General features: G+C 44.4%; 1 protein-coding gene across 1 annotated transcript; it reads left to right on the top strand.

Annotated features, from left to right (window-relative positions):
- Window positions 1-582: 582 nt before the first annotated feature.
- On the top strand, window positions 583-26,754 carry LOC144134986 (lysosomal aspartic protease-like). Its single transcript, XM_077667770.1, has 6 exons — window positions 583-694; window positions 9,398-9,558; window positions 19,465-19,727; window positions 20,010-20,154; window positions 24,440-24,538; window positions 26,498-26,754. Exons 2-6 carry the CDS (start codon window positions 9,496-9,498, stop codon window positions 26,672-26,674), a joined length of 747 nt encoding a protein of 248 aa, XP_077523896.1. The 5' UTR covers window positions 583-694; window positions 9,398-9,495; the 3' UTR covers window positions 26,675-26,754.
- The last annotated feature ends 566 nt before the right edge of the window (window positions 26,755-27,320 follow it).

The following is a 27,320-nucleotide window of genomic DNA, read 5'->3' as shown; positions in this document are numbered from 1 at the left end:
CCCGAAAGTTAACAAGGAAAGACATTTCTACCCGCCGCGTTAGCTTAGTGGTTAGGGCCCTAGGCTGCTGAGCCGGAGTTCCCGTGGTCAAACCCGGCTGCGGCAACCGCGTTTTGGTGGCGGGGAAACGCAGAAAGGCGCCCGTGTGCTGTGCTAACCAGTAAATGTTAATGGTGCCCAGGTGGTTGAAATTATTCCGAGACCCTCTACTATGGCACTCCTCTTTCTTTTTGTCTCATTTTTGACGATTGCAGGTAAAAGTTTTTTCTCTCTATATCTCACTCCATCCTTTATATTTTCTCTTACGGCGTGGTTCAGGTAACCATTGATATGTGAGACAATCACTGCGCCATTTACTTTCCTCGAAACACCATTTAATCATTGATATGTTTTTGCAGAAACAGTGTGCTATTTTTTTAATTGGATACCAGGACAGTACCTTGTTTGCAGTACAACTGAAATGTATTTGTCTTTCTCCCTGTAACCGCGCTCAGTAGAAGGCGAATGTTAAGACTAAATAAATAAATCACCAAATTAAACGACAACGATAGAAATGAAAAAATATTCTTTATTTAGGTTCAATACTACACACACCTGAGAATCGGAACTCCGTGGCAAATTTTCAAGGTTGTTTTCGACACGGCTGGCGTGTCCTGGGTGCCGTCCATTAAGTGCAGGACCTCAGAACTGTGCCGTAAGTGTCAACTTTTTGCTCATGGCGGATGCAGAATTAACTTCTTTATTAACTGGTGCAAAAACTTTCAATGCCGCCCGACAGTATTCCTAGCCGACGCTATGCAAAAAAAGACTCTAAAGTTCAGAAAGAAAACCGGCATGCTAATTGAAATTCGCTTTACCTTTTTTCGTTCCTTCTTAAGATAAGGAAGTTAACGTTGAACTATAGAGCGCACTTGCTTAAGACGCAATTCCACTTCGTAAACCACGCTGTAATATCCTCCCGGTCTTTTCAAAAATATTTTTAAGGTTCATGATAAAAGTGGCCTGAAATTATCCCATAATATTCTCTAGTGAACATTTGTTTATGGAAGTGTTCCTGACTTGGCTTCGAGGCGATACATATCTTCAGTTTCTTAGTCATTGCTAAACCGCAAAAAAACATCAAGCTCTGAGATGTCTTAGGTAAGATGTCTTGGGAGAAAGCTTGGGCAAAGTTTTAAAGACATAACGCGAGAAGGCGGAAAACATGGTGCGATTAAAAGAGTAAAGTTGTTCGAGGGTACTTGGTAAATGAAATATCACCGAAGCGAAAATTTATGGTTTGTTCTTGAAACAGTAGACATACAATTTCGTTCCCGTTATGCGTTGATAATTGGTCAGAAATTAGCATAAGGAAAACTAAGTAATGCTAGGAAAATGGTAAGTGCAATATATATTAGAGAGCACAAAATTAATGAATTAAGCATGAAACGCGGAAAAGAGGAGTTTTTCTGCCCTCAGAGGGCGTATGAGTTTAAGCTGCTCTGATACCCACCAAAGATGGAGCATGGCTCCTAGTGAAGTTCAAGCTCTGCATTGCAATTAATTATACACTGGATGCTCTATCACAATTAATGCTAACGAAAATTGCCTATCAGTCCAATCATGGTTTAGATTCTTGCGTCGAAATACTCCTTTCAAAAGAAACTTCTAGAAGATTGTAATTTTTAACGCCAAGGAAGGTAAACATTCATACAGTGAAGCCCATCTGTGCGTCAGACGCTTTACTTTAGCAGTCGTGAAACTTTTCTGGGAACATAGAGGGGTCATGATGTCAATACCGCGTGTCTTGTTTTTCTGAACGCAGCGCCAGTCAGTCGGCCAGGATTCCTAAAGCGGGGTGCAGTAAGTCATAATTAATCTTGGCGTCGCGCACTCGATGGCTTCTGCAGCAAAGAGGACCACTTTTCTGAAAAACCATAATGACGAGTCAAGCAAACCGCGACAGGCAGTGGTGTATATTTCTTCACTTTTTCTATTGCATGTGCACATAATGCCGCATTGTTTTTTCCTGTTCCGTGCACTACCCTATGCGCGAATGTCTATACAAGGTAACGCTCTTTGATTAGTTTCGTGAATGGCGACAGTAGAATTTCAAAGGTCGTTCGTTTCTTCGAGGGTGGTTCACAAACCCTTCCTCTATTGCCGTTCGGCTTGAAAGATGAACAGGTGACGAGCTTGTAGATGATGACATCAGAGCATATATTTACAGCATACATATACAGAGGGTTAAACTGGAAAAGCAGAACTGAATTTACAAAAGAACAAACTGCGCTACTTTACTCATCGTCCGGGCAGGTTAGAGCCTAAGTAGCATCACGTTACATGCTAAGCATGGAACCCCAGCTCAGACTGGACTCGACTGCATCCGTTTACATGCGCTTTAAAAGGACTAAGGGCGGTCTTTTTCAGTGGCCCGCCCTAAGCATCAATTCTCCAATCAAAAATAACATGAGAGATGGGGACAACCCTCTGGGTTGGGCTTAGCCTCGAACCCAGAGTCTTTTTAACAACACAAACTAAATAAAAACAAATACGCCACCACTCTCTCTCAAGTGAGAGTATCCACACGCTCTCCCTTCGGAGCTAATCCTTGCCTCAGGCATGCATACCGCCACCCACCATCGGTCCGCGTCGCCCGTCAGCAATAGAGGAGGGGGCGAAAGGGCCCACGATGCTGCCGCGCTACCGACGGCGGGAAACAGCTAATATGCATGAAGGGGTTTGTCTGCCGCTCCAAGAAACCAGATTAAGGATCGCCCCTGTCTTCCCAGATTCTTGATGAGCACTGCCTGTCCGCCATGACAGGTGTCCGTTACGGCCCTCCTGGGAATACGCTTTTGTTCACGAGGCACGGCGGAACGCTGCGGGTGCCTTCCCGGCGATAGCCCACGTCTTTAGGGGGGGGGGGGGGGGGGAGGTCTGTGCGTCAAGCGACCAATTTCGTTCCCGGTATGTACCCGGGGATCTCGCCTATACTGGGGAGCGGTTTCCGCGTGTGCCGGCGTCCTGCTTCCTTCAAAGGTATGCAGCTGGAAAAGAGGGGCGGCCTTACACGCCCCCCTCTAAGAGTGTAAACCGAGCTTGCTATCAGCTCGTTTATGCTTCCTAAAAAAGAGGCCGCAACACTTTCACATTAAAAATGTCAGCCCTCCCGGGGCACAGTTTCTCCTGGGTACTCGGATCTTCAAGAACCAAAGCAAAGAAACAATCAATAAAATAAACTAAAGCCCAGCATTGGTGCATGCTGCTGTACAGTTCACTGAATGGGCAGCAACATCATGCACTGCGCAGAGTCCACATTCGAAGCACACACAAAGCCACATTGTTCATCACTGTTCACAAGTCTGCGCACAACACTCACGGGCACCGTTCTATGCAGACGCCACGCAGAAGCCTCTTCGTAAGTGCCCGACTTCAACACACGGCACCCTGCTCATCGAGCGTCGGTTGAGTGGGAACATTCACGCCTTCACGAGGCTGGCATGGTGGTACCTGACTCCCATGTCAAGTTGGGGAGCCTGGATAGCGCATATGTGTTTCTATTCTTGGTGCGTTTCCTATGTTTCACTGTTATGTTATAACGCTGAAGTAGCAGCGCCCATCTAGCCAATTTTTCCCCGTGTGGAGTGCACGCCGTGAAGTATGACAGGGGGTTGTGGCCAGAGACGACATTGACCACGGCGCCAAAGAGCCAATAATCGAGCTTCTCTTCTAATGCGTGCTGCACATGGTCTGGCCTCTCATGCGTCACAAATGCGGTAAGCGCTTGGCTGTGCGTGTCCATCGGTACCTGCCAGTAGGCACGCCTTATATCCACTAGCGGGATAAACTGCGCGCGGCCGACCCGAAAAATTAGCTCCTGTGAGTTAGTCATCGGAAACGCATCTGAACGAGTTCCTGCATTCAAAGTTCGGTGGTCAATATGCATTCGCATTCACCATTTTTCTTTCCCACGCACACAAGTGGGTGTGCAAATTCACTTTCTACAGGATAAATTATTCCTAACTTAAGTAACTCCTCCACTTGGCAGCTTACTTTTTTCTTGAGTAGTTCAGACCTAGTTAACGGGGTGATGGATATATTGTCAGTGTGACGCCGGCCTGGGCTGATTTGGCACCCATTACAAGACTGGCAGTACTCTGAAATCTCCTTTTCCATACCGGGCCAATAGAAGCTGTACTTTATTCGTGCCTTCGTCTTCCTTGGTCCCAGGTGTCCACCCCCCGGCGATTCGTGCACCAAGGACAGAACTTTCTTTCGTCTTTCTTGGGGAAGCACCGGTTGTCGCACTTTAGTACCCGCTATTGAATCCCAATGGTGCAGCAATCCCTCAGTAACGAACATACCCGCCTTTCCGTGCTTAGAATTTTTCCATGCCTTCCTCAAGCTCTCGTCAGTGATCTGCACTGCTCGAAACATTTCTCGCTGGCTAGACAGTGAAACTGCATCTTCCCTCCCAGGTGGCTTTGCTTCCTCGCGCGGAAAGTCGTCATTTGGTGCCCTGTCAACTTCGCTTACCAGTGCCTCACAATTTTGATTTGCCGCGTTTGTAGGTTCTTGATTTGCCGCCATACTGACTGCAGTACTAGTACTTGTTGTGAACGCTCTATCGCTGTGCTTTTTAAGCAGCTGCCAGTCTTCTGACGACAGCAAACAGTCCACCCCCTCAGTAAGCTCATTAGTGAGGGCACATACTATGCCTATCTTTTGATCGTCTGCGATTGTTCCTGTATGAGATACACTTAGAGGGACCGTAGCCAATTTCACCTCAATAGATGTGCCGAAAGCCGACACTAGCTTCACTGTCCCCGATGGTTCCGTCAGCGCCTGCGGTAGTATGCTCTCTCTTATTACCGTCATTTCACTTCCCGTATCAAGCAATGCCTCGGTGCAGACGTCTCCGCATACAAGCTCTACGAACAGTAGTCTCGATGCGGCTGCCCTTGAATTTTACATAGGCACTCCTACTTTAGCAGATAAAGTCGCGCCTTGGTTTACCGCTGCGTCCTTTACTCCTGTCTCATCTACCCGCGCGACCTTTTGCACCCTCCGCCTGTGCCCATATGCTTGTTGCTGGCGCGGCTCATTTGCTGTTACTCGCGGGCAATTCCTAGCACCATGGCCCAGTCCATGGCACTGGTGGCACTTTACTGCGGGTTTTTCAACATCACTCTGCTTTTGGCCCGCTTGCGGTACTGGCAATGTAATCTGTCTCGCAGCCCGCCCTTTACCTTTTGCTTGCTCGAAGGTCTGTAGGGCCTTTGATATTTCCTTAGGCTTCAGCCAACTCTCTCCTTCTTGAAGGCGCACATATTCAATGCCCTCCGGGCTGAGGCTTGCCTTAATGCGATCGGACACCATGAGGTCAGTCAAAGTCTCTTTTGAGTCTACCTCTCTAGCCTTGATGTAGAACATTAAATACGTTTTCACGCGAGATGCAAACTGAGCCCACGTCTCCTCCTTCCTTTTCGCTGCTTTCTCAAATCTCTCAAGGTACTCAGTCGGAGTGAGTTTTAATTCTTCTATAACCGCTGTTTTTACTGTATCATAATCAGTGCAATCGGCTCGGTCAAGGTTACGAAGTATCTCACTCGCTCTGTCAGTGCCGGCAAAATTAAGTACACTCGGCTACTGTCTGGAACATTGAAAGTAGTGAAAAGCTTCTCCACCTCCTCAAACCACTATGGTACATCTGAATCGCATGGTATTCTGTAGCCCTTAAGGACTTTCGCACATTGTGATATTGAATCTGAGCCTATACACCGTTCATCACTCTGTCCGACCTAAGCGGTGACATTCGACCATTCGACAGCCCAAGCTCCATCTGCTTAAGTGCCAGTCGCTCCCTGGATTCAATTTCACGCATTCGTAGTTCCATTTCCACTTTTAACTCCATACGGCGAATAGCCATTTTTTTCTGTATCAGTTCCTGTAGCACCTAGTGACAATGTCTGTCTCTGGTCGTCGGCCTGTAACCTGCTCTCAACACTGAAATCATCCTCCATAGTCGCTCCCTCGTTCTGATCCATGGATGGATGGATGGATGGATGGATGGATGGATACGGCTGAACCCTTTAAATCGAGCGGTGGCTCAAGCCACCTGGCCATGTCTTGTGAAATTTTACTCCTGTCTTGCTTTTAGCCACCAATTGTATAACCTTCGCTTTGTTACTTCTAACCTCTTAAAATCCAGTTTCCCTTCACTATCCCTAAACCCCTATTCCTTGGGTAAGTCAGCCCCGCTGCTTTCCACTGTAGGGTGAAGCCCATCCCCGTTTCTACACCGCCCTCTAGCGATTGCTGCTCCTGGCGAGGATTCGACCTCATTTCATTCTCAGGATTAGATTCGCTATCTTTAGCGGCTAACTTTCTCCTCGTATCGACCATGGGTCTTACAAACTAACCACCATGCCTGCTTCAACAAAACGCACGAAATCCCACTCACCCGGCGCAGATCTTCTGTTGTCTGCAGCCCAGAGCCCGGATGATGCGCCCGTTCCACCAGCGTTGGCAGCAGCCGAGGTGGAGTCGTCCCTTGACAGCTCCTCGCTGCTCCGTGTCGGATGGCATGTGGTTGTCACTGCGATGCCTGCCCTTGGTGATGAGACGTGCCGAAGCCTGTCGTGCGGCGCCAGTAGAATTTCAAAGGTCGTTCATATCTTCGAGGATCGTTCACAAACCCTTTCTCTAGTGTCGTTCGGCTTGGAAGATGAACAGGAGGCGAGCTTGTAGATGATGACAGCACAGCATATATTTACAGCATACATATACAGAGAGTTAAACAGGAAAAAGCAGAACTGTATTTACAAAAGAACAAACTGCGCTACTTAACTCATCGACCGAGCTCGTTAGAGCCTAAGTAGCATCACGTTACATGCTAAGCATAGAACCCCAGCTCAGACTGGACTCGACAGCATCCGTTTACATGCGCTTTTAAGGAATTCATTAACAAAGGACTAAGGGCGGTCTTTTTCAGTGGCCCGCCCTAAGCATCAATTTTCCAATCAAAAATAACATGAGAGATGGGGACAACCAATTGGGTTGAGGCTTAGCCTCGAACACAGGGTCTTGTTAACAACACAAACTAAAGCCTGGTTAAGCCTGGTGATTGCGAAGCAATAGTGTGTTATTCTCGGATCAGCTGGTAGTATGGCTGGTGGTAGTCTTGGGTTATGCTAGTGTTACGGCTTACAGTGAATCATCTAAGAGGAAGTCATCCATCAAATCCGTGTATGCCGACAAACATTTCCCTCACCAGCGTGCCCATTACAAAATCTTCCAGTATCGATTGGCCGACGGTGCGGTAACACTCCATTTTCTCCGCGTCGTAAGATATGCCCACTCGGTACTTGCAGTAGCGTTCGTTAAAATACGGTAGCGTTACGCCGTAATAAATGTTGGGGTTATTGTCCCCGTCCAAAATGCGATAAAGTTTGTTGTACGTCTCCTCGTCGTCTTCACGATGCATTAGCGGTAGCTAGTATGTTTCGGCCACGTTGTAGATGGCCAAATTGTCTGCATAACACCCCCATCGTACGTCGGTCATCTTAAGTTTGCCCCACTTGTGCATCTGCGTGTCCGGCGTGTCGCTCTGGTTGCCCCGGGGTCCGGCGGTAGACCCATCTTGCGTCTTACAATGTCGTTCTTGTAGCGCGGTACGCGCTCGTACGCGTCGCCTATAGAGACCTCGTCCAGGTAGCAAAACGCGTCTTTTCTTCGAACGCTCTTGTCTCTGCTGGGGTGTTTCTTCTGCACGCTGTTTTCTTCGCTTTTCGTTTTCCTTCTCTCGAAACGCACGTTCCTTCTCGAGCCGCTGCTGCCGCTGTTTCGGGGTTTCTTGGACACGCCTCTGCCGTTTAGTCGCGTTCCAGCGTTCTGAACTAGTAGAAGGAGACTCACTGTCGGGCAAACTCATAATTTCTTCCTTTGCTTCTGCTGTTTCCACAGAGGAGGTTGCACGTTGTCGCCGAGCTGCATACTGGGCACGACGCTTAGAAAGTCGTTCTTCTCGTTCTTCTTCCGTCTCCGTAGCTCACTGATGCTTCCTCTTTGCATTCTGCCGAGCTGCCTTGTTCGTAGGCACCATCGTAACATCTGGCTGTATGACTGCCTTGGCGAGAGGAGCGGAGCTGTTTTATACACCTGGTGTGACGTCATTTTGACCGTAGCGCCCCTGCTGAGAGGAGCAGGAGTTAGGCCGTCGTTGGTGGCTACCGCCTCGCCTCGCGACGGCGTGAGATGGGGCCCCGTTTTACACAGCTGGTGTGACGTCACTCTAGGTCACGTGGTGTGACGTCACGCAGAGAGGTCACGCTAAAGGTCAATGGTGCCTACCACGGACTCGCCACGGAACGGGCTGAAGTGCGACCTAAAGTAGTATTGCTTCGCAATAAAACAAATACGCCACCGCTCTCACTCAAGTGAGAGTATCCACACGCTCTCCCTTCGCAGCTAATCCTTGCCTCAGGCATACCGCCCCCCACCATCGGTCCGCGCCGCCCGTCAGCAACAGAGGAGGGGGCGAGAGGGCCCACGATGCTGCCGCGCTACCGACGGCGGGACACTGCTAATATGCATGAGGGGGTTTGTCTGTCGCTCCGGAAACCATATTAAGGATCGCCCCGGTCTTCCCACATTCCTGGTGAGCACTGCCTGTCCGCCATGGGAGGTGTCCGTCACGGCCCACCTGGGAATGCGCTTTTGGTTCTCGAGGCACGGCGGAATGCTGCGGGTGCCTTCCCGGCGATAGCCCACGTCTTTAGGGGGGGGAGGGGTCTGTGCGTCAAGCGACCATTTTTGTTCCCCGTATGTACTCGGTGGCTCTCGCTTATACTGGGGAGCGGTTTCCGCGTGTGCCGGCGTCCTGCTTCCTGCAAAGGTATGCAGCTGGAAAAGAGGGGCAGCCTTACAGCGACCCTTCCGGTGGTAAAGCGGAAGGGAGGGTGGGGGGGGCGGAGCAGCTACTCAAATTTTATCTCTTCAGACGCATCCTTAGGTCAGATTTTAATTTCAGCAGACCTGAATGTGACAACAAAGAGCACTGAAGAAGAATGTATTTAGTTTACTATAGCGCACATAAGCTCAGAACTTGTTCATTGCAGTAAAGTTATGTATATAATATAAATACCGTCCAGGCATCATCCAAACGGTTATTGCGTGGACAAAAATTTTAATATTTTTTATTTCCTTGTGACGCAGCAGCCTACCACGAGACACCAGACACTCTTGTAATATGTGAAAAAAAAATTAAGCGCTTGTGAGGCGAATTTTGTGCGCCTTAAGGAATTCTGGAGTGAAAAATGCATATTTTTCGTTAACAATGTTGCTGGCGTGGCGAAGCATTGTTTTCGTTTCTTGAATAGAGAGTGTTATCTATAGTACGTGTCATCACCCGCAGAAAATCGCACGAAGTTTGACCGCAGCCAGTCGTCCAGCTACGATGGACCACTTTTCAGCATCCTCGCTAACTTTCGAGAAAGCCAGGTCTTGGGCTACATGGGAAAAGACAATCTGCAACTGGATGGTGGTCCGACCGCTAAAAACACCTACATCATGGAGGTATAAAATAACGCTTCGTATGTCGTCGGTTCGGATTCGCGAGGCCAAATACGTTGTCTCAATAATTGAGCGTGCCTCTCCCAGAACAAGACAGAGAATTACGTAGGAAATGCATTGGATCATAGTACGTGTGCTATTTCAGAATGATGCATGATTCTTTGTGGATGAATTTATTGAACCTGTCGCCCACATAGCATATGACACGTTTGCACGAGCAGCTATTTTAACGACATCTTACGAATTTCATACTGCATTCATACAAAGATTTAGCCATAGCAAAGGTTTCGTAGAAACCAAGACTTTTTTCTTTAATGAACCAAAGTCTCTAGAGCGAAAAACGTGAAAAACGCGAAATTTTTTTTACCCGCACAAGCCGTGCCGCGATCCAAACTCTTATAGGATATCTTTGCAGGTTTGAGCAACTCTGCACACCGATGTAATAAAAAAAAATATGCGAATAATGTAGTCATTACTACCATGTATACACTGGATATAAATCTTTTATATGTGAATCTCTGGATATGACATTTTTGCTGCGAAAATGTCTGTCATACAGTTGTTTTCTAGCTGTGTATATAAAAAACAACTACGGCAAAAAACAATTTCACATTCGTTCTGCGCAATCACGGGAGCTGTAGTGCTTAAAAATAAGCAAGCTAATCCAAAAATTGGGTTTCGGTCTCAAGAACTCATTTGACAACGTCCTTTTCCAGAGTTGATACATCGGCAGCGCAAGCCTCGACCTGCTTGTGTGCAAGAGATTTCACATACACTCAGCTTCACTGCAGCATACTAAATTCACGAGTAGTAGCAAAATAGTCGACGCGTACAGGCCGCACGACGACAGGAAAACGGCTACTATTGTCATATACAGTCTCCGTCATGTACTTCGCTTTTAATGATAAACTGAAAACCCCATTCTCATGTCGCCCACGTGAAGGCTTTAACGTTCACTGCCGCAGCGGCGTATCGTTACTTCATCGGTGACGGAGCTAATGATCCCATAGTTACTGCCGTTGCTTTCCTTCACATCTTCCACCCATCTCTTCAGAGCAAAGAGAGGCAGAAGGTGGCAAACCAGGCTCTCAGGACTGTACTTGGCTTAGTTTGAGCCATGTATTAGCAAGATCTGGCTCATTTTTATTTGGCACAGGATCTACGAATCATCGTTCTATTACAGACAATTATATGTTGGTTTCTGGACTTCGCTCAATTCGAGTAAAAGCAGACTCTGGAAAGCGCGCACTCAGTTTTGTATGTTTTGAAAGTGTTCGATTCGTACATAAACATGGAATTTCTGTTATTTTTTCGACCACACAGACAGAGTGATTATGCCTGCGTGCCGTATTTTTGCAGTTATCAACATTTACTATAACATCGCGGGCCCTGAGAACCTAAAGTCTCCCTAATAAGGTGGAAACCGGCAAGCCGCCCGGAATTAAAACGACTCGTCACATCTGTCGCTCAGAATCAGAGGTACAGCTGATAAGTTTACGTGTAGCGATGCGGTATTATGCTCTGTTCAAAGTAATAACGTTTTGGCCTACGGTTAGAGGCGACTCTCGACTGGCCTGCTTTTTCATTTGGTTTATTGCAACATTTTAGACCATGAACAGTGCTGTAAGTACGATCATGTCGGAGGCAATCACTCCTTAATAAACTGCTGATGCTAACAGACAACCAAAATTAAAACGTGCGTAACATTTAGCTGCATAAGTCACTTTATATATCAAAGAAAAAAACACGTTTTAAAGGAAATATTAGCCGAAAAAAAGAGACAATTGAGTCCTGAAATATGCATTAATAAAAGCACGCTGAATATGCAAAAATGAAAATTAAAACTCCAAGTTTTAGATTACACACTCGAACGATTGCTTGCACTCGAACCAATGCGCGCATGGTATAACTTGTATAGCCTGAGGCCTTTTTTTGGTCGCCTATTGAGTATTAGTGCTCGCACGCTGTCATTATTCTTATAACTGAAAAGCGATCTACGAATACCGTAGTAATAGATAGGACGTCTTTGAAATTTTAATCTCAACAAAAACTTAGTGTAGCGGGCAAAATTGGCTCCTTAGGAGAATATTATTTAACAGTGCAGTATAGAACCCGTATCTAAGAATGAATTCTATGAAGAGCAGAAGAAACTTTTCGTAACGTATAACTCTAGTAGAAATGCATAAGGCTCAATAAAGAGTACTAGAAAAATGAATGACCATGAAGTCTGCATACGCAACAGTTCTGGAAAAAGCATTTTTAAATGGGAAAGGGTTTATGAACGCAATTGTTTCACATATTAAAAGATTTCAATATAACAATCAATATATCGCAGTTCTCCCTTTGTCAAGCTTGCATTCTTTTGCTATTTATGTTTTCTTCTGCTTCTTCAAGGTAACGAAGTGAATTCCAAGAGAAGGCAAGCGTAGCAGGGGTGGCAGAAAGTCAGGTGGGTGGATGAGATCAAGAATTTTGCAGGCATAGGGTGGGCGCAGGTGTTAAAGGACAGGGTCAATTGGAGAGACATGGGAATGGCCTTTGCCCTGCAGTGGATGTAGTCAGGCTGATGATGATGATGATGATGATTATGACGACGACAATGATCGTCAAATTAGGTCCTCATTGGTTTTCTATGGCAGTCCTAACTGCTCGATGCGAGCGTTGGAAACAGTACAAAAAATGGTTTTCCTACATCAGAAGCATGCATCGTTATCTTCAAAATTTCCATATTAGAATTTTACAATTTCCCAGTGTTCAAAAATTTTTCCCGACAAAGTCGGACATGAGTGCGTTACTTCAAGCAGAACAGAACTGCTATCGTTAGGTTAACACAAAAGAGGGGAAATTCTACACTGGAAAAAATTTCATACGTTTAATGGAAGCATAATTCCATGCACACCCTTACACCTTACAATTTTGGAGTTTCTATCACACATGCCCCCATCGTGCACCCAAGAATTTCAGAAGTTTGCATGAACAGGTGCATGTGCCCCTAATGATCCTGGTAGTGCCGTCGAGGTGCAAGGGTGTTCCTTTAAAAATATAAAGCTGTCTTCACCTCAGTGCTGCATGTCCAACTAAACGAGGAAGAAAAAATGAAAAAAAAACTGAGAATATAGCCCTATCTAGTGTGCTTTACGGAACAAAATATGGTAGCGCAATTCCTGTGACATCACATGCACATGTGAAGCAGTACCATGGATGTTCGGCATTTTATCCATGTTTTACTATTGCATCGGCGCAATTGTTAAGACAACTTTCCACATGGCGATAAAATTTAACTAACTATGAAAGCAGTACAAATGCGCTGATGGTGCCGATAGTATGCGCTCGTTAGGATTTCACTTTGAGGCATGGTTTAAATATTTCGCAGCCGAGAACATACACGCACCGGCAAGAAAAATTTGGTTCACTTGCAGCCTTAAAAAATGTGAGCGATTGATTTTACTACAAATGGCAATAAAATTGTTGAAATAATACCTATGCTTTGAATGTGGGGGCTCAATGGTTCTTTTGATAATAACGTGCTCCTGTACTTAATCCACATCAAGGCAAAGCAGTTACGACAGTTCGTAGTCACCACAGGATTATTGCAAACCATTATGTGTGTTGTTGAACGAAGTTTTTGAAACCCTGCGTTAAACGAATAAGTGCCAAATATGTGGATGATATTTTTATAATTCTGTATTATTCAACAAAAAACTTTTCCAATACCTTGTGCTTGGCGCATGATGGCCTCTATTGTCTATGTGCCATAAAACGCAAAACAACAACAACAAAAGGCAAAGAAGCTGAAAAATGTTTCAGAGATGAAAAAAAGTCTAAAGCATGTCAGCAAAAAAATTCTATTTTTAAGGCATATTCAGCCATCTGTTGCAAGGTGACGTAGTCCTGATTTCTTTTATAACGACAGTGGGATTTATTTCTAAATGTTTAATTGCAACAGTTTTTGTTTTAAGCAAGAAAATAAGTTTGCAATTTGTATCCCTACGTTTAATCACTGCATTGCTCACTATACGGTGCTCTAGGTGAAGGCGCATCATATTTTGGCTTTTAAAGGTCCGCTGGAATGTTTATTCACATTTTGTCACTTTCAGCTCGAGCATGATGTAAGTCCAGCATGCACCATCGAGAGAGAGATAAAGGCTCGATATGCTGAAACTTGCCTATTCCTCTTAATGGTAGTGCTCTTGTAAGCTGCCTAGTGAGTTCACTTGCGTTTTCTTCAATACTTTGTTGGAGCACAGAGAGAGCTACAACTCACTTCTGTTGTTGCCAAGGACCTTACAGGTCCTCCAGTGCAGTCACAAGCACTCTTCGCATGTGATGTGGTGAAAAAAGTTCATTCCGCAGAAAAATAAAATAATTTTAATGGTAGTAGAGGTTTCCAACTCTGATTGGTCAGGCCGCAAAACGTGCTTCCCGGCTCAGTACTGTTTGTGTTCAGGAACAACAGCAGTTCTGCCATCCGGCCACTTCATTTTTACTTTTTGTAAATGTACCCTTCAGAAGCCTTCTTTATTGCCGAACCTGGTGGCACTGAAGCACGCCATTGTATTCGAGCAGTGGAGTAATGGTTTTGTGTATATTTGCAGCCGGCGGCAAAATGCGTTGCAGTGAGAAGGCACGGAGAACTGTCGGATGTTGGACGCAGGGACTGAACTCGCCAAATTGTTTTCTCACCTAAAACTACAATGCTCCCATTAAACTTCTAGAAATAAGTACAATTGAATGGCAATGCGCAACTTCCTATCGTACATATTTTAATTAATATCACCTCATTATAGAATAGACTGCTGATTAAAAGCAAATTTTCTCAGCTTTAGAAGTCCTTTGCTGACATGCCTTATACTTTTTGCTCTCTTAAACATTTTTACCTCCTTCTTCACCTTCAGGACAGCTCAGAAAAATAGTTAGAATGACTGCTGTGAGGACAAAATTTGATATACTATTTGAAATTTTTATATTTTGTAAATTCTTTCATGTTTTGTTTAGAACAAAATAAGTTCAATTTACTGCATATAGAAGCGCAATACTTTTTATTTATATAAAAAAAGTTTCATACTTTTGCGTAACAATGTTTTTTTGACAATTTTTTTGCAAGACTAGGTTTAGCTACAACTTCGAAATGAGAGATGGCGGCCACAAGACAAAAAAAATTTGTTCTGCAAAAAAGAAGCTGGGCTAATGTTTGTCATAGTTATGCAATAAGACATTATTTTTTTAAATGAAATCGAAGATCGTTGCATACTAAGTCTGGATCATTTGGCGTGGAATGACCCAATGACATTTGAACGCCAACTGTGTGCTGGTTTGAAGGAGCGTTTGTGATATTTTGTAGCTCGATTAACATTGGAGTGTAGGTAGAATGCAATTTTTCTGCTTGAATATTTGTAATGGATCCATATCATGCCGTTTCTTTGCCTCTTGTGTGCAAATTTGTATTGCTTAGTAACTAATTTTTGGTGCAGGCAATCGCCCCATATGTATACTGCTGCTTCTAAGCAGTATACTCAACTGGACCAGTGGAGTTAATATGACTGTATATACCTTTGCTAAATTTTCGAGAAAATTTTATTCATTCATCTGGCTGATTGGTATTTTCATATTTCATATGTAACAACAGATGCAATGCAGGTCTGTCCAAAGGATGAATGTGGCCATTTATTACACCATTTTGCAGTAGCGATGTTTGCAAAATGATTTACTCTATCTATCTAGTTTGTACTTTTGTTCACTACAAGGTGCATGTATGCCTTAAAGAAAGGGAACCAGAACTCGTAGGGTGAAAAATTTGCTGACTTGTTTGTTGTGAACATTGTGGTGCTACAGCTAGCATTTGTGATCTACAAATGCACACGTTTATGTGTATGTATTACTTCAAGAGTGGGTGCACAAATGAAACATCTTGGAACGCCTTGTGGTCGTTTTCCAGATCTAGACTTCATCTCTTAAGAATGTATGACAGTATTTTAGTCGTGGCAAAAAAGCACGGTGGGTAACTGGATACAGGCATGACACAGATACAACGCTGACTAACAAGTGAGGAATTTATTGCATTGCTCAAAATAAATACGCGAACCATCATCCAAAATGCTGAAGAGGAAAGACATGGAATCGTTGTTTTGTCACATCTATTGTAATTATTTATCCGGATAGTCAATTTCTTTTTTCCTTAATATTACTGACGATGACGATGTGTGTACTCAATTTGAACAGTTCTTATATGTGATGTACGTCTGGTATATCTCGCGCATGAGCTATCGAATATATTTATTCACAATTTTACCTTCTAGAAATTGAGCAATACCCTCATGGTCCGAAAAGTGTCTTGCTACCATGCTGCCATGTCCTGTCTATGTTGCTGACATGTTCCATTTGATGTATGTTGACACACCGACCTTATTTCCCAACATATGACGCTCCTCATGACAGAGGGATCTTGTACACTAAGCCATTGTTGCATACTGTGAATTTGTCTCTGCGCTTCGTCTTACATGGGGCTGTCTTTGAAGCACCTTTGCTGGCCGTGTTGCATGCTAGTCTCAGCTACTTTCTGCGAAAACAAATGAAGCCATTGTAAATAAATTCTACAAGCTGCAAAAGAAGGCCAAGTGCCAAACATTGAAGAACGAAGCCCAAAAACTTGTGTGAAGCCAACAACTTGACCAAATTAGGGCTAGCTGTGAAGAAGGGTGAGGGCCTATGCTTTCTTTACAGCAGAAACGCCCCAGGATAACTGACCTTTTAATGTAATTGTCTCTGAACAAGGTTCGTAGCAGCCTCCCTTAACGTAGTATCTGCCAGAATTGCTCTCCTTGCTCACTGTGGAAATCCTTTTCCTGGCAAAGAAGCCAGAAATGTCTGCATCCTCTCCTGTCCAGAAGAAGTGTGTACTCTATTGTAATCAATGACTTACATTACACGCTGCTTCATACAGTCTTGTTTGAAATGGTAAGAGATGGCGTTGATTCCATGTAAGCAGTACGATTCCAGAAACAATGCGGATGGACTCCTGGAGTTTTTAACCATTTATTTGCGTTCTACCTATGTAAAGTTTAATGATGATCTGTACATTCAGTGGCAAGGAATGTATGCGCTGGTTCCTGCGTTGCACCAATTCTCAGTGACTTTCTGCTGACCTGCCTTTCAAGATCACCAACTAATAAAAGTTTCTAGTGGCATGAATATGATAATGGCCTTCTGATTTGTGTTCAACTTCCTTGTAAGAAATGCCAGTGGAGGTACAGTTTCAGCTCCTTGATCTATGACTGCACCTCGGAGAGGTCCATATTGTGCTTGTTTTATCTTCTGCAGTCGAAAAAAATGCTGTGGCTACAGACGCACTGAAAATGCCCTAAACAGATTGTGTATTGACCGTCAACAGTAAAGTGTCGAGGCCAAACTTACGCGGTTACGTGAGGCTAGTTTCCGAGATGACCTCATTTGGAGCCTTGGCATCAAGGTAATGAAAGAAATTTTCGGATCTACTCCAATGAGGCTTCAGAAAGAAGAATGGAAGTTAGCTGTCATGCCATATGTGCACGATGTCAGCCACGCGCTAAAGAGAGTAGTCGGGTGGCATGCTGTGAGCTTAGCATGCAACACACCCAGCAAAGGTGCTTCAAAGACCACCCGGTGTAAGACAAAGCAAAGAGACAAATTCACAGCATGCGACAGCGACTTTGTTCACAAAATCTCTTTGTCATGTAGAGCATCATATGTTGGGGAAAAAGGCCGGCGTGTCAACATTAGTCTAATGGAGTATCTCGCCAACACAGACAGGATATGGCAGCAAGCTAGCAGGACACGTGTTGTACAGTGAATGCAGTGCGTGCTTTCGACGTTGTAACATTCTGAGGAAATATAATTGATAACTCATGCACGAGATATATGAGGTGTACATCATATACACGAATTCCTCAACCTGCCTCAGCACATCATTCCTAATGTTAATGAAGAAAGAAGTTGACTGGATATATAATCCAGCCACGGATATAATTCGTGATTATATCTTAGTAAATAATCACGAGAGGTGTCACAAAATGATGATTCCATGACATTAGTTCTCGGTATTTTGGATGATGCTTCCTGTATTCACTGCGAGCAAACCAATAAATTCCTCAGTTGTTAGCGCCGTATATGTGTCATCTTGTCGGTGTCCTTTTACCCTGCACGCCTTTGCCAAGAATCATGCACGAACTGGCCCAGTGGCTTTCTGTGAAGTAGTTTAGTGACCTCGTACAAATTTCTCTTAATTGCTTTTAAGTCTAGTGGCTGCCGACATGGTAGATATGTTAACTTGGCACTATTGTCTGCCTTTCAAGATGTAACATATTTAGAATAATAATGAATACATGAATGAATACATGAATAACGAATAATGAATGAATGCGTTGAAGCTGACCACTGTAATGGAAGGGGAAGCATCGCTGACTTTGACACAGATACTATATTTTCATCTGTCACAGTGAATGTTACACCTGACTTGTCGTTGGTGTGATTGTAAAGGATTATGAAGTGCACAATATTTTCGTCCGTTATCGTATTGTTTTGGGCCCTTTATAGTCCACTCTCCAGCAAGGCCAGTGGTTTGCAGTAGTTTGTAGCAAATCATGCGGAATTAATTGCATCGCCTGATCACCTTCACCTCATTTCCTTACAGGTAGCTTTCTAGCTCAAATATTGTTTTTATAATGCCGTTTCAAGCTATTTTCTTTAAAACCACAATGGCCTCCTTGGAATGGTTTAGGGAATTATAGCTGGCGCTTGCTCACCGTATGGGAAGATTTTATTCTCTCTGTTAGTGTTAGCATGCATAATACTACACATCATAAATGGGAAGTATGTTGGCATTTTATAAGGATCATTGAGCAATGTAAACTGATATGAAATGTTGTACTGTTTTTGTGTAAAATACGGACTCGCACCATGCATGCCGTTCTGCGAGAAAAATCCTGTGGTGGCTCAGAACCTGTTCGTCGAGGGAGGATGACTACTCAGCAGGCTCACCACTGCGGTTCACTTTACAACTGCCATACTGTCAAGATTATGGATGTTCAGCATTAGCTACTTTATGATTGCGTACAAGCTATTTCTGGGAGTTAGTGTCACTGTCCAAGCATTCCTCAAGCTGGTTTATAATGACGAACAGCCATGCATTTTTTATTGTTTCCTCTGAAAAAATTAGGAGGTAGATGTAACTGCAATTAAATCTTATTTTCGCAGCATCATAACACCAATAAAGCAGGCACGGTGCAGTCGTTCCTTGGTAGCCAGTAAGGAATTCATTGCTGAAGGTTCTTGTGCTTTGTGGATGTCTTTGACTTGACAATAAAAGTTTTCCACATTTCTACAGTATTGTGATTTGCAAGTCAATAAATGTTTTTGTACAGCCTGTGTACAGCTATGTGTACAGCGCACAGCCTGTGTACAGCTATGAAGAGCTCCTGTAATACAGGTATATTACATTATGTAAGCTTTATAATGGTAAACTTAAAGAACACTTCAGAAAAGCGATAAAAGTGGGAACAAATTATAAACCCATTGCATGCATTTTTGCTGAAATGTGTAGGGGTGCAAGAAGCGCTGAAACGCCAATGGCTCGGCGGTAATAGCGCGCGAGTCGCCCCAACACCTTTAGGTCACTTTTATTCAATTTTGGGCTGGTTCTTTCGCGAAACACTCAACGTGAAAGGTGTATGAAAACACCAAGACTCATTTCTGGGCCGGGTGCGAGTTGTAGACACCTGACAACTCCTTCAGAGGTGTTTTATTTTTTACAGTGTACAATTCAGGTGATCAATTTTTGCCCAAATAGAATATATGAATTCAATAGAAGAATTTCTATAAATAACTTTTCAATGCTTGCTTGTCCGTGTCTCTTTGTCTTCATGGACGGCATACAAGGCGGACAGCATCAGCCCGGTCGGAAGTGTACCCGATCCATTTTACGGTGTACCGTTTGACGGTGTTCTCGGGCTGGATCATGAGAGCTTCTCTATGCTCGCCCACCTAATCAAGAATGGTCAAATCGCCGAACCGCTTCTAGCATTCTACTTCTGCCACGAAGGAGGAGAGGCTCTCTTCGGTGACGTCGACGATCGCCGCTACAGCGGGTCCCTAAGCTTTTCAGAGGTGCAGGGAAGGAACTGGCAGTTCAACCTTCAAGGGTAAGTGTGCCATATTCCGAGCGCTGAGAACATTCTTCGGTATTCGTGGATGGCTCTCGGTTTCCAGTGCGTGTCCATTTTTTTCTGAAAGCACGTATTCTGAATGCAAGGAAACTAAAAACTTTGTCACTGGCTATGTATAGAGGCAAGAAAAACGTGTCGCCATCGTTGGCTGTAGCCTCGAAAATTTCTCATCTAGTGAAAGGTAGAAATTTCTCCTATCTCTTCAAATGTGTAAACACGAAGTGCTAATTGGACGTTCGCTCTTTTTCTAACCGAAAGCATACAAACTGGAGACACGGAACACATCTGCTTTGGTGGCTGCCCAGCCAGGACAGCCCCTGCCGACCCTTTCATCGGAGGACCAGCTCGTGAGATCGAGCGCATCAATGGCATTCTGGGCGCTAAGAAGACAGCGGACGGAGTGGTAAGCTTCTTTGATCTTGGGAAGCTGATGTGCGCTGTTAGCCAAGGCAAGAGCCGGTTGTTAAGAGGATGCGCAGTGAAAGCGGCCATAGAGTATTCCTTATTATTCGGCTGACAATAGACTAGTAATAATGGTCCCTTGTAGCATCTGTCCTGAGCCTTCGGAAAAAGTGAAAAGATTTTCATTCTGTACGCAAGTCTTTCTCATTAAATAGAGCATCCTAACCTACCAATTACCCCCCACGAAAGGTCACCGTGCCACCATCTTTTTTTTTTGCAGCTGTAATTCCGGTAACCTTTTGTGCGCAAACCACCCTTGCGATACAGGGTCACCAAAATTTTGCGTGCAAATTTAGAAAATTTTGTGGCCAAATAAGATTTTGCCGGCTTGACGGCATTCAATTCAGTTCATTTTACCAGAAGTTTGCAAGGATATCTGGGTTAAACGTTGTAAATCACAGCTTATAATACCACGAAGAGATTCTGCACTGTTTCTCAGGTGAGTCGCCATTTAAGAATAGAGAACCAAAATGTAAAACGAATAAAAAAAATAATTTACTGCGTTCACTTTCTAACGTTGCAGGACAGCAGCAGGGCGGCCTCTCTTGTTGATTGTTTTATACTACTCTAAAACCACAAGCGTTACCAAGAATGCAAACATTTTCCGTGCCTGGACACGCTGTTAGTCGCGCCACATTACGAAGGTCCCTCGCCTATTGGAATTCGTCCAGGAAGACGTGAGTTGATGGTCTTCAAATTCAAAGAACATAAGAACTTATCACAGCTGTCTCCTTTTTTCAAAGTAATATAAACAGGAACTCAGTTCATGGATAATGATCTGCAGACATCTACAGCATTCGGTGAGAATGGAATTGCCAAAGGAACGCAAAAAAGAGGGTGAGAATATGACGGAGAAAGCCTTGCGAACAGATCAACCATGAACAAACAGTTCCAGTGAGAGAGCTATATATGGCAAAAAGTGCAAATTTTAACATGAGCATACATTTATTTATTTTTTGGTCTCTGCATGCCCTCTCTGAACCATCTGTAGAAAATTAACACAATGAAAAACATCGATAGGGACAAGAATAGGACCCTGATTAACTAGTGATCTATCCTGGAAGATGTCTCCCTTAGATGAAAATATTTTGTTTAATATTAATAATAATTATTGTTTTTTTGGGGGGAAAGGAAATGGCGCAATATCTGTCTCATATATCTTTGGACATCTGAACCGCGCCGTAAGGTAGGGATAAAGGAGGGAGTGAAAGAAAAGAAGAATAGGTGCCGTAGTGAAGGGCTCCGGAATAATTTCGACCACCAGGGGATCTTTAACGTGCACTGACATCGCACAGCACACGGGCGCCTTAGCGTTTTTGCTCCATAAAAACGCAGCCGCCGCTGTCGGGTTCGAACCCGGGAACTCTGGATCAGTAGTCGAGTGCTCTAACCACAGAGCCACCGCGGCGGGGCTTTTGTTTTCAAACACATGAAATGAAAACACCATTTTCGTTAAAAAACATTTCATACGATATACACGTGAGCCAGAGCTCACAAAAAATATGAAGCATAGAAACTAATGTTCGGTTCTAATAAGGAAAATTCAAATCAGTTGCCGTAAAAAAAACAAGCTACCAGCAAATCCAGCGCACAAAAAACATCTTTTTTGTTAATCAATATGTCTACCATTTGAGACATTCCTCATATATGGAAGCAGAGCAGTAATGGAAGTTTACTAAGCACAAAAAAGAGTCAGACTGCATTAGGTAGCCTGCAGCATAAAAAGTTCTAATACAGAAAATAAAAAATGCGAAAGCAAATGTGACATTGCTTTGCAATATAAATGGTAAAATATAAATAAACAGAAAAGACGACAAATCCTGATTATCCTGAAGTTAAAGCTGATAGAGATAACTTGGATGTATTCAGGGTGTTAGAGGGGAAAAAAACTTGAAAACGTTTTTAAAGGAGGATTAACATGACCTCTAAGTGAGCTTGTGTAGATTTGGGCAGCAACTGACATCAACTTTTCTTCGCTCGTTCGTACGTCTATGTAGCTCAGGAGATAGAAAGCAGCGTGAAAGCTGCAATACGATTTTGGGATTCCACGCGATTATATTTTCTTTACCTTAGGTCGGAAGATTTCCCGCATAAGATATGTTCGTTTAAATTTGGGGCACTAATTAAGGAACCCAGAGATTGTGGGCATATACCTGGATACCTCTCTTTAGTTTTTAAATGTTCTATGCCTTGTCGGTTTTAAGAAAAATTACTATATTCATTCAGGAGCTCACAGAGAGACAAAGCTTTTCCGTATAATTACATCGTCTAGTGGTTGTACATATATGCAGTCTTTTTACATATATATTTTTGTCTGCACGGAATACAATTTTTTTAGCAATATGTGGTATATCAGGTATGACAGGAGCCTATCACCATCAGGAAAATACTAATTCTAAAATATACTGCTACCCCTTACTCTCTTCCAATGCGAGAGCGAAACTAGCGAGAATAGATTATTTCAAGCCCAGTAGCATATCCACACGCTCACGAACATCTTGACTTGTCATTAGCAAACCTGACCCCTGTTGCCCAGCCATGCTTTGTTGCCTTCGTGCCCCTAGCTTGACAGTATGTAGTCCTGCTTTGTGGTGTCCCAGGGTGTCCGGAAAGCACATGGGAAAGACGAATATGTAACTAGTTATTCCTTCGCCATACGGTCGTGAAACGAGGCCGCAATGCCCACTGCTCCCTTTTTTATGGGTCAGAAGGAGAACGTCATAACGGCGCCACAGCGGTAGATAGCCTGACTAATCTAGTCTTCGACCTACGCCAGCCATTGTATAATTTTCTTCCTCATATTTTCGAGGTCGCGATTCGATAATTCATACATGGGTGCCCCGTACATAATATTTCTGGCGGCAACTGCTCTAGCGAATGTTTGGAACGATTTGTGCCGCTCTCCACCGTACTTGCTCGATATTCTTCGGACCACGTGCAACATCGGGGTCCAGCTTAGCTTGAGTGTATGCATCCATTTGCGAGAATATTTACAGCTATAGCGATCTGTGCCGCTAAGGTCGTAGGCGAAACACGGTGGTAAGGCAAACGTTTGAAAAGATAACTGATGAGGCCGCCAAACCCCTTAGAGATCTACACGAATGCTTCAGTTAAAAAAAGAATATTGGTATGGCCTGGGTCTATGCAGCAGTACCCTAAGAAAAAAATGTGCATAGATGCCACCTACCTGGTGGTAGTCCCACCACATGCCATATGTCATATGCCGAGCCGTCCACACCATTACGACCATCACAGGGATATTGCGGGACGGAGAACTGCAAATAATTCTCGAATCTAAATTGACCCATACGCATCACTAGCAGAGCTCAAAGCACAAGGGACGGAGTATGCTGTGGCGAAGGACATAAGGAAGAAATTGAATCCGATTCGAAACGTGGGAACAAACATCCAGATTTTGTGGAAACCGTGTCAAACTTGCTTGGGTGGCGCAAACGCAGAAGCGCACTCTGCGTCTGGGCAGCTGGTGGGCTTGATTACACTTACAAGGCCCGCACGTCAACTTTCTGCCGATCCTGGTAGATCATAATCCATATCGAAAACTGTTAAATGAAGGCTCCCACGGCAGTTAAGTTGTACACTACGTTAGCATCAAAATAAAAACAGACAGCAGGCGTCGGTTATCGGAAGTAAGACCAAAGCCGGCGCTTGACACTAAGGGAGAGCTCCCTCGGCCACAAGGTATCATCTTAAACAAATCACTACCAACGCAGCGTACACTGCGTACGTATTTCACAAGTGGTCTCTTCCAAAACACGAAAAACTTATGCACGACAGATGCACCCACTGCCAAGAACGCTTCTGAACAGATATACATAATCTTATATGGACATGGCCATGTTGCTAGTGAAGGAGAGACAGATTCAGTAAATACCACATGACTACGCGGCCACCCTAGCTCACCAGATACGATCAAGCACTGTATGACAGGACGCCATTTCGGCATACGGTAGTGAAAGCAGTCTGCTTCAAGTTGTGTAGAAGAGGTAGACTGACTTACGACGCCCACCTCTGATGACTTTGAAAACGATTGACTAGAAGTCGCTTCCGAACTTAGACGCTCCCCTCTTAAACCCCCAGAAGTGGCTAACAGCTATCTCTTCCTTGTGATAAATGTTTTATTCATTCACTCCTCATATTTTCTTTACAAATTACAGTGACTCAATCTAACCTGTTTTTTTTTCATTCGCTTATTTTATCTGTTGCAGCATGTCGTGGACTGCCGCATCGTAAGGAGCCTTCCGAACATCGCCTTCACTATTGGCGGCAAAGAGTTCGTGCTAAAAGCTAGCGACTACGTGGTAGAGGTGAGTGCATCGTGCATGACGAAGGGAGGCACTCAGAGAAGTCAAAGCGCTTTTTTGTCTCCTCTTCTGTTTTCGTCCCTATTTTTTCACAAAACCTTCCGCTCGCAGTTCAATCTGATCGAAAAGCCCGAACCAAATTTCAAGTGGGCAGTGATCCAAAGCTGAACCATGTGTGCTCGTTGCTCAGAATACATGAAATTGATCAGAAATGAAGATGTTGGGAACTTTACCTTTTCTCCGTTTACATATTGCTGATCCTATACAACAACGTTCATCCGCGTCTCCCTGCCTTAACCATGTAATGACACCAACTACTGCATCTCAAGCAAAAGACATCCCCGTATATCAAACCGCCATACATGTGCATTGGATTGAGCGTCTAAGAATTAGCACCAGTGAGCAAAAGATCGCGCATTGAAAATAAATTGGCCGTTTAAAGCAATGTTTCAGCTCGTCCGTAAAGCAGTGTTTGAGTGTAGCTGCTGCAGTACTTGACCCATAAGCGATCGCACACGGAACACGCTGTGCAGAACGGAGGTGGCTCTCAGTTTTGCCTTGCGCAGAGCGGGCATCGATACGCCGGGGCAGCGCCTCTCTTCAGCCAGTGGGTTTTGCAGCAGCCGCGGCCGCCGAAGGATTATTGCTCTTGCAATAACCTCCTGCTCCGATGAATCGCTCCGATGAAACGCGGAACACAAAGTAGGATTAAAGTACGGTCGTAGCGACTAGCGCACGGGGAGGAGAGCGAAGGAGGAAGGCACGGTTGAAGCATGAGGAGGAAAGCGGAGTGGCGAAAGCCTGAGGAGGGAAGAAAAGAGCATGGTGAGGCTATCCGGCTTCTGCGAAATGTTCCGGTCTGATGTAGCTTTAGGGTTGTCGGTGACAAGATTCCGGGTTTAGCCGGAGCCGGCGCCATGTGCCATCATTGTTCTTCACTATGTTCCGTCCCCGAATGCCTATGGCTGAAATACCTAAAGAGCCGGGCTCATACTTCACAATATCGAGCACCGTAACCGTCGGCTGGCTTTTCTTTTCATTGCGGCATTCATTCACGAGGAGGCCTATGCATAGTCCGCACCCGCATACCGCCTTTGACTACGCGGACAGTGAGTGAAACATGAAGGGAGACTTTTAGAGTCCTTTTTGAAAGAGAATTTATCATAACCTATTGAATGCTACAGACAGCTGCTATCACAGGTTCACTGTAATACAGTTTATCGCGTGTTTATCGGTTCATTTTTCGCAGTGCAGACCTTTCCAGTGAACACAAATCCACTACCTCATTGGCTCTCTTTAAAGAATGGATGTAATAAGGGAGCAGTGACTCATTGGCATCCACCCAAGAGCAGCCATACGGCTACAAAGGAAAGCTATACCGCTTTCTCAGAAATTTCGCAGGTAAAGAACTGCGAAGTTTCTGAGAAAGCTGTGCAAGCTTTCATTTGTAGCCGTATGGCTGCGCTTGGGTGGATGTCAGTGAGTAATTGCCCCCTTATTAAAAATTTACTCCACCTTGGGGGTTCCCCAAAACATTTGACCACAGAATGGATGTTTCAACTTTACGTTGAAGGCACTGCAAGCCTGACTGATCTTAGGCGCAGGTCTGCTCTTAAAACAAGTTTGATGGCACATATGCATGATTTAATATAGATTTGGCCTCCTCAGTGGCTGCGTCTAATCAAACCGAATACTCTGACTGCACAATGCTGGGACCTTCTTCACCGTGCAAGCTTCAGTCAAGGTAGAGGAACTGCGATAAGGTTCTCATCTATTCCTCATTGCCCGTATCCCGGTCTGCATTATAAGCCCGTTTGCACGTGCTATTCACATATATCTTACTCGAAATATGATTGGAAGATACTAAGCAGTACACTAGGTTCTTTTTTTCTTTTTGTTTATTGTTTTCAGAAAATTGCGTCTCTCAAATATCCTCATTTCTGTGTATTTGTTTAATTGAAGGTGGAGACGTCCACAGGCGTACAGTGCCACAGCGGTTTCGTCGCAGCGCCACGACTGCTCAACGCAACTTGGCACCTTGGTCACGCTTTTTTGAGAAGTGTGTACACAGTTCTGGAGGCACCACCCAAACTAGGAGCTGGGTTGGGCAGGGTTGGTTTCGCCTACTCTCGCTGTTGACGAAGGGAGCACTGTCTCGACGCTGCTACTTGCGAAACAAGTATCTGCGGTCTTAACCTTTCCTTCAAGTATGATTTGAAATAAAATTTGTAATGACACCATTTTTCTTGTTTGTTGCCTAATCCCGCAATGTGATAGTGATGCTGGCAAGGTTTTCTTCTTTACCTCCAGCTCCTAAATGACGGTCATGCTCCTACATCATTAGCCCTCTATTTGTGTACCGTTGTTTCTGTTTTCAGTCTGATAAGAGTTTACGCTCTTCCCAATATTCTTGGAGTTAATATTGTCAACCCGCATGCACACCTCTGCTCACATTTCTAAACGCGCTGGGGTTGGGAGGATGTAACTTCATAAACTGCAAGGGTCTCGCTTCCGAAGATTGTAATCTGATGGCCAGTTTATTGCAGAATTTATTTTTCCAGCGCTACTTCTTATTCTTAGAGTTATATACCACCACGCTGTGGCAATACTCAATGGCGTTGTAAACACCCAGCGTCCGGAATCAAATGCCCACACCGTGCACATAGCCAATGCCTTGCGTCTCTCAATACCTTAATCGTCGTCTAGCAAAAAGACGCACCCAGGTGCCCTGAAAAGGCGCTCAAGGTACCATCCTTACATGACAAAATGGCGCCGCATTCTATGC

The sequence above is a fragment of the Amblyomma americanum genome, chromosome 5, assembly GCF_052857255.1.
Source record: "Amblyomma americanum isolate KBUSLIRL-KWMA chromosome 5, ASM5285725v1, whole genome shotgun sequence".
Taxonomy (NCBI): Eukaryota; Metazoa; Arthropoda; class Arachnida; order Ixodida; family Ixodidae; genus Amblyomma; species Amblyomma americanum.
Note: the sequence above shows the minus strand (reverse complement) of the source record. Positions and strands in the feature narration are given on the sequence as shown.

Coding starts and splice junctions, on each gene's coding strand:
- LOC144134986 (XM_077667770.1), top strand. CDS start 9,496: ATGGGAAAAGACAATCTGCAACTGGATGGTGGTCCGACCGCTAAAAAC. Junction 9,559..19,464: donor AAAACACCTACATCATGGAG/GTATAAAATAAC, acceptor ACGGCATACAAG/GCGGACAGCATCAGCCCGGT. Junction 20,155..24,439: donor AGAAGACAGCGGACGGAGTG/GTAAGCTTCTTT, acceptor TATCTGTTGCAG/CATGTCGTGGACTGCCGCAT.